This window comes from Pyrus communis, chromosome 9 (genome assembly GCF_963583255.1).
Source record: "Pyrus communis chromosome 9, drPyrComm1.1, whole genome shotgun sequence".
Lineage (NCBI taxonomy): Eukaryota > Viridiplantae > Streptophyta > Magnoliopsida > Rosales > Rosaceae > Pyrus > Pyrus communis.
This window is the reverse complement of record NC_084811.1, coordinates 19623930-19631511: the sequence shown is the minus strand read 5'-3', so window position 1 is coordinate 19631511 and position 7582 is coordinate 19623930. Positions and strand designations below refer to the sequence as shown.

Genomic DNA, 7582 nt, shown 5'->3' with positions numbered 1-7582 from the left:
TCCCAAATGCCTAATCTAGTAAAACAGCTCTAAAGACAAACTCCACTAGTGAAAAAATAGATCAAATGTTAAAGGAATTAAAAAAAAGGAACAAAAGACCATTAAAGTAGTAAGACACTAAGAATCACAATCAGAAACAACTTCTGAAAATTCAGAGTCAAAGGACAGTAACCCAAACGCAATCCAAAAACTGGAAGAAGCTTTTCAAAATTTCAAATTAAAAAGAATAACAAACAAAGGGATGGTAAATCCAACCAGTCTTACCAAGAATTGGTATCCAAGGCCAACACCTAGGGATATTCAATTTGAAGAAAGAAATTTCCAAAGTCAATTCTCAGTGTCGGCAAATAAACTCTATGAATGGAACATAGATAGTTTATCGAAACAAGAAATTATAAACAAACTACAACATATTTCTATGATTGCTAACAATTATGTTACCAATCATAATCTTTGTCAACCAGAAGTTGTTGATTTTTTAGTCACTGGATTTACAAGGATGCTACATTCCTGGTGGGAAAAACATCTCACTGAACAATCCAGAAATGCAATAAAACATGCAATAAAAAAGGATGACGATGGAACCCCTATATTTGATGAAAGAATTGATATGGAAGTCCCAGACGCAGTCAACACATTACTCTTCACAATAATTGAACACTTCATAGGAACACCAAGTAATTTAACCTCCATAATACATGATCAACTCAGTAACCTAAGGTGCCCCACCTTAAGTGATTTTAGGTGGTACAAAGACGTTTTCATGTCTAGAGTTAGGGCTGGGTTCAGTTTGAAACGGTTTGGTTTTTTGCCAAAACCAAAACCAAACCGAAATTTCGATTCGGTTTGATTCGAATCATTTTTTTTTGGTTCGGTTTTGGCCCGGTTCAGTTTTTTTTTATTTTTATTTTTTATTTTATAAAAGGTAAACTTACATACATAACAAAAGCCCACAACTAAACACAAACAAAAAAATGGCCCTGGACAACAACCCAACCCAAGGGTTGAGCCCGAAAAAGAAAGAAAAAAACTGAGAACCCTAGCCGCTTAGTTCCCTTGCCACCGTCAAAGCAAGCTCCGATGACCATGAACTAGCAACCCAACAAACACCAGAGGTGAAGACCAACCAAGCCCCAACAACTATAAAAAGAGAAACAGACGTCTAAAAATTGATAAACAAGTAAATCTGGAAATTGGTAAAGAAATGAATCTGGAAAGAAACAATCTGCAAGTCTGCAACACCAAGAGCAACACAAGCAAATAATCCATCAAAATACTATCTTAATCCACAACTCACATCAATAATTACATTCATTCATCTGAAATTCAAATAACTAACAAACCCACAACACAAAAATCGAACAAATATGCACTACGAAGCTACAATACTAATTTGCAATACAAAGCTGCAATACAAATTTGCAATTGAACAAATAATTATTGTCATGGAAATAGATGGTCGTGGAAGTTTGTTCCAGGAAAGGCAAGAAGTTGCTTCTCACAATATGAAGCTTGGAATAGAAAGGAGCATGCGGGTTATGGAAAAGAATCGAGAAGAATGGAGAAATTGGAGGCATGGACATGGAGGGTCTCATAAATATGAAGCTTGGAATAGAAAGGAGGATGTGGGTTATGGAGAAGAATGGAGAAATTGGAGGCATGGACATGGAGGGAGTCTGGAGGCAAGGAACAAGAGAGAGAATAGGGGAATGAAAAATAGAAAAGGTGTGGCTGCTTCCAAGGTTAAAGGGTTTTGTTGATTTCTCATAAAAATTAAAAAAAAAATCTCCAAAATCCTGGAGGCCTGAGGTTTGAGAACCCATGCTCTCCAACTTGAAAAGTTTCACTGAAACCAACTTGGTAACACGTTCTATTTTGATTGTATGACTAAACTATTTATAAATATTGAAAAAAAAATAATTATATATATATCGGCTCGGTTCGGTTTTCGAACCTCAAAAACCAAAACTGAACTGGCCAAATTCGATTCGGTTCAGTTTGGGAGTTTCGATTTGAATTTTTTTGGGTTCGGTTTTTTTTGGCTTCGGTCCGGTTCGGTTTTCGATTTTTTGAACCCACCCCTATCTAGAGTAATGCTTAGAGAAGACAGTAATCAATCATTTTGGAAAGAAAAATTCATAAATGGATTACCAATATATATATATATATATATATATATATATATATATATATATATATATATATATGATTGTTTACAAATAATAATAGCAGTTAAACCCTATATATCAAATAGACTGTATCATGTGGACCACCTTAAAATATGAAAAATATTCTTACAATTACTATATATAATATATATCTATTATGTAAAAACAAAAATTTGGGGCCCTCAAAATTAGGGCCCCGAGCAGCCGCCTCTTCCAACTACCCTCAGGGCTTGCCTTGTATAAAAAAATGTGATACAAATAGCATTTTATTAGCTGATTAAATCCACATGTGTTGTATAGCGACACTTTAGAGATCATCTCTCGGATCTAAAAATAATTTAGTAAACCGGTCCACAATCGTTATCAAATAAGTCGGAAAAAAGTCACTTAATATTACGGTTTAGTGGTATTCCTCTTCATTTGTAAGTGAAATGTTTTAAGTTCAAATCTCGCTAAAAATGAATTTGAACAACATTATTACTAATCCATTCACTCCCCTAACTCTTTAGTGTAGATAATGTTAACCAAATGACCATATACTTTTAATTTGGTCGATGTTTTGCAGCTAGAGAATCTTACATATCAAATGGATGGATGGATGTACGTGGTCACCAGATACATCCCCTTTTTTTCGTGATTTATGCTAAGATGGTAAAAAATTGGTAGCGAATTCATGAATATATAATGGTATTTTTCTTTACCAAAAAATGGAATGATTATCCCCTTCCATTTGAGAATAAAATTAAAAAAAAAATAAAAAAAAATAAAAAAAGAAAAAGAAAAAGTTCAAAGATAATTCGTAACGGAAGAAGAGAAAAGAATCCAAAACTGCAGGCAGCGGGCAACCAAGACGTGCGCGTGGGGTTTTGAAACCCTCTTCGACAGCCACCGAGTCACCGACCCATTCGTCATCAAAAAGGAAATTCCCACTCTATTTAAAGACCAATTTGGTAGATTTAATACGAACCCATGACTGCAAACGAAAAACCCAAAGTACAAAAACACAAAGACCAGGGACATTTCAAGGAAACTGAAGCCTCGAAACGACAGTTCTTAAACCTCGGAGTTTCTTTACTTTGGTAAATATATATACACACAAATATGTTGTGTGTATATATGTACCCTTTTTCTTAATTGTTCTGCTTCTCATCGGATCTGCCTGACCAAAATTCAGAAACCCCGATATCGAAAAGCCTCAGAATTTGTAATTATTGCTTTATTTTTTCATTTTTTAATTGTTTTTTTTATTGGACTCACAGAATCTCGGGTGGTTTTTCTGGGATTGTTGGGTTTCTCTGGTTTTTGAGTAATGAATTGGAGAAGGAAGCAAGTTGACACTTATTCTCCACACAATCCAAGGACTAACTTGCAGAGCAGAGAGCCACAGCACCAACAAGGTATATTTTTTTAATTTCTGATTTTTTAAAAAAAATTTCACCTGTTTTTTTATTTGAGCTGTTGCATGAGCAGTAGTTTGTAATTCCTGTGGAAGATTGTATCTTTGAGGTGCGTTTTTGGTTTAGGAAATTGGGTTCGCTTTTGATTCCCATATCTTTGTCTATGTTTGTTTTTATAATTTTTGTGCTTTTTGTTCAACCTTTGATGAATGAGGTAATAATTTGATTGTTTTCGGAATTGTGGAGTGGGATGCTACAATTCATTTATTTATTTTTCTGTAAATTTGCTTCGTGTATCTGCCGAGTTCTTTGTGTTTGGGGAGAATTTTCTTCATAGGAATTGAGATATAATCTGTAGCCATTGGTGAGGGTTTAAATATTAAACAACAAACAAAATCTAATTCTCTCAAAATCTCCCCACATATGGAATAAGGTGGGATCATACTAAAAATCTCAATCCAGAAGTCTTCTAAAATCTACCGAACAGCGAAAAGTTTCCCAAAGAAATTTTTTTTGCTGGATTACTTACACTTAAAATTTTATTTTCCAATCTAAATATGAGGAGCAATTGAGATGTAGGTAACTCCCCCTCGCAAATGTTAAAAGGTAACCTTTTTTCACTCTGTTAAAGCATGTGTAGTTTTGTTAACATTTTCACAACAATGATACTTCCTGCTTAGGCTCTTAACATTTTTATGTACTTCGTGTTTTGTTATGAGGTTAATTTTGTTTAGAGTAAGATGTTGTTCTGACAATGATGCAAGCTGTGGCTTTATGATGGCAGAAGTTCTTTCTTTTGAATGATTACCTTGTTTGAATTTTTTGCTGAAGTATAGAGGTGTTCGAGTTATGTTTGGTTGGTAATTTTCCATGTAGATTTTATCCCAAGGGATAGGGTTTTTGGCGGTATTTGTACATTTTTGTTACTGGGATAGTGCAGCTTACGAAAGTTTTAAATTGGAGTAAAGTTTTAAATTGGAGGTATTCCCGGCTTTAATGAGAATAGCGGCACTAGGGTTTGAAAAGTGATTCTTTCTGACTCGATTAGTTTTGCTGTTAAGGTTAACGTGAGATTGAAAGTTTAAAATTGTTGGTATTCGCAGCTTTAATGAGAATGACAACACAAGGGTTTGGAAAATGATTTGTGATGATTTTATTAGTTTTAGCCATTAAGGTTAACGTGAGTGTGGAAGCTTTAAATTGGAGGTATTCCCAGTTTTAAAGAGAATAACGACACCAGGGTTTGGAAAGGGGTTCATGCTGATTTGGTTAGTGCAGCCGTTAATTTACCATGAGAGTAAAAGTTTTAAATTGGAGGTATTCCCGGCTTTAATGAGAATAATGACACTAGGGTTTGGAAAGCAGTTCTTGCTGATTTGGTTAGTTTAGCCGTTCAGGTTAACGTGAGATGGATTTTCAATACTGTAACCAGAAAAACGACTGTGAAACTGCTATTGAAATCAGGGACAGTCAGAAACTTGTCATTATCGATTAGATTTCCTTTTGTCATTTTTTTCTTAATCTATTTGTAGCACCACTTTTCAATGCTGTATCATATTTCCATCTCGGTGATGTGTCATTGTATCTTCTTCTAAGTATTGCTCCATCTCTGATAATTTATTGCCTCTTTTTCCCCCTTGAGGAAGTTCTTGTTTGTGTAGATTTTTTTAATTGTTATCCAAATGTAGTATTCTGTATGTTCATGATGATTGAATTGACATTTCTCTTCTGTTTGCTATGCAGATTGTTGGCAATTAGGTGCGCCTTACTGGGAAAAACAATTCTGTTTCATTGTTGGCTCAGTTCCATGGCCGAAGGTTGAAGAAACAAAGAAGTATATGCATCTCTATGAAAGCATCGTTCAATGGAATGATTCTGCTAATTTAGAGACATTCAACAATGAGAAACACCGGTTTTGGGCAGCGATTAACGGCCTTTCCTTCAACATATCATTGCCAGATCCTGACATGTATATTGATGACATAGATTGGAACTCCAGTACTGATCCGGAACTTATTTTGGACTTGGAAAGGGAACCTGAACCTGAACCCTCCAACGATGAGAGCCAAGATAAAGGTGTCACTCTTGGTAATCCTCTCCTTTTAGATCAGTCGCTTGCATGCACTGGATGGGGCGATGCTGAAGATGACTTAAAAAATAATGAAAATCCTGCAAACTGGGGTAGTGGATGGGGCGCTGCTGAAGAAGGCTTAAAAAGTAAAGAAAATCCTGCAAACTGGGGTTGTGGATGGGGCGACGCTGAAGTAGACTTCAAAAATAATGAAAATCCTGCAAACTGCGGTAGTGGATGGGGCATTGCTGAAGAAGACTTCAAAAGTAAACAGAATCATGCAAACTGGGGTTATGGATGGGGCAACGCTGAAGTAGACTTCAAAAATAAAGAAAATCCTGAAAACTGGGGTTGTGGATGGAATGCAGATAATAAAGAAAATCCACGGGGACCTGATTCTACTCAGACTCAGAGCAAAGCAGCTGTAGGAGGATGGGATGACAGTTGGAACAACAATTGGGATAATAACTTAAGCAAATGGAAGAACAATATCGACGCTTCAAAGAACATGCACTATGGAAGAGCTGATGGAGCCTCATGGGGAAATTCAAATGCAAATGGAAGGAAGAAAAATGGAGGTAGTTGGTACAACTCAAGGCATAAGACCTCGAGATTTCAAGGTGACTATTACCAGAAAAATGGAGGGTGGAGGAACGGAGGGAGAAGGAACAACAGAGGTCATGTCGGTTACGAGAACCTGGCTTGAGGGGGTAAAACTCGGAAATGTAAGCTAATCTGGGACTCGAATGGGTGAGAAACTAGTTTTGCGAGTGTCTCGAGTATGTGATGTATGTTGTAGTTTTGTTTTGTTTTTCGTTGTCTTTGGCTGTTTAGGGCAGAGTATATAGTAGGTGGGGGTAGTAAAAATGTGAAGTGTAATCGGCAAGGTCGTATCTATTCTATTCATTCAGTTTGAATGTGTTACATTTGTGCAATCTATATGTTGAAATAAAAACCTCACCTGAGGTTTCTTAGCAGGCCCTGAAAATTGGTTGAGAGCCTGTATATCTCAGGTCATATGTTTGTTGATTGTCTCAGCAATTGTAAATTGAAGGTCAGAATATCAAAGAGACAGAGAGGCATTCTGTTTTTGGCCGATATTTCCTTTTCTTGGTTAGTGTTCGGAGAGTGGGATAATGACTTACATGGAACAGGTTTTCCACCACATGGTGCCCCTATTCAATAAGCAATGAGGTCTACCATGGCTTCCTACTCTAATAACGTCATGCCGTGTGTAAGTTATTCTCTACACGATATGATGTTATTGGACCGCGATTCCACGAAACCCTCCTACCTCCGGCCTAAGTGACCAGGAGCTTTGGTACTTTACTATGTGTTGACTTACTTTTGGACGTCCACAACTTTCGTGATGGTGTCCCGGAATGTCCTATGTTTCATGACTTTTAGGGTTTGTCCCTAGTAGCGAGTTCCTGGTTTGGATCCTAGGTCCCCAAGAAATCAGTCCTCGATCGAGTGTGGAGCACTAGGTTTGTCGATCTAGTTTGGGATAGTCGTATTTTTTTGAAAAACTGTTTTTGTTGTGCTTTAAAAATAATCAATTGCAAATTAAAATATTTGAGCGTTTGATTTAATTGTATTTTTAAAAGTGTTGTAAGTATGAAAAGCAATGTAAAATCATTTGGTAAATTTTAATACAAAAGTGGTATAATAGTATATGATGACAAAAATGGACATGATGATGACGATAACGGTGACGAGGGCAGTGATTGTGATGGTGGTGCCAATAAAAGGATGTGATGGTTGGGTTGTAGAGGTAACAATGGTGGTAGAGGTGGCGACAACAGCAATGGTGGCAGTTGTGGTGGCAGTGGTAGTAGTTGTGTTTATAGTGGTGGTGGTGGCAATGACAGCAACGATGATAATGGCAGTTGTGGTTGTGGAAGTAGTGATGGCAGTTCTGGTTACGATGGCGGTTTATAGTGGTA

General features: G+C 36.6%; 1 protein-coding gene across 2 annotated transcripts; it reads left to right on the top strand.

Annotated features, from left to right (window-relative positions):
* Positions 1 to 2932: 2932 nt before the first annotated feature.
* LOC137745771 (stress protein DDR48-like) lies at positions 2933 to 6708 on the top strand. Of its 2 annotated transcripts, XM_068485780.1 has the most exons (3): positions 2933 to 3247; positions 3428 to 3565; positions 5309 to 6708. In XM_068485780.1, the coding sequence occupies exons 2-3, from the start codon at positions 3478 to 3480 to the stop codon at positions 6340 to 6342; spliced, it is 1122 nt and encodes a 373-aa protein (XP_068341881.1). In that variant the 5' UTR covers positions 2933 to 3247; positions 3428 to 3477; the 3' UTR covers positions 6343 to 6708. The 2 variants fall into 2 exon arrangements, with proteins under 2 accessions (XP_068341881.1, XP_068341883.1); XM_068485782.1 differs by lacking the exon at positions 2933 to 3247 and having other exon boundaries at positions 3258 to 3565.
* Positions 6709 to 7582: the final 874 nt, after the last annotated feature.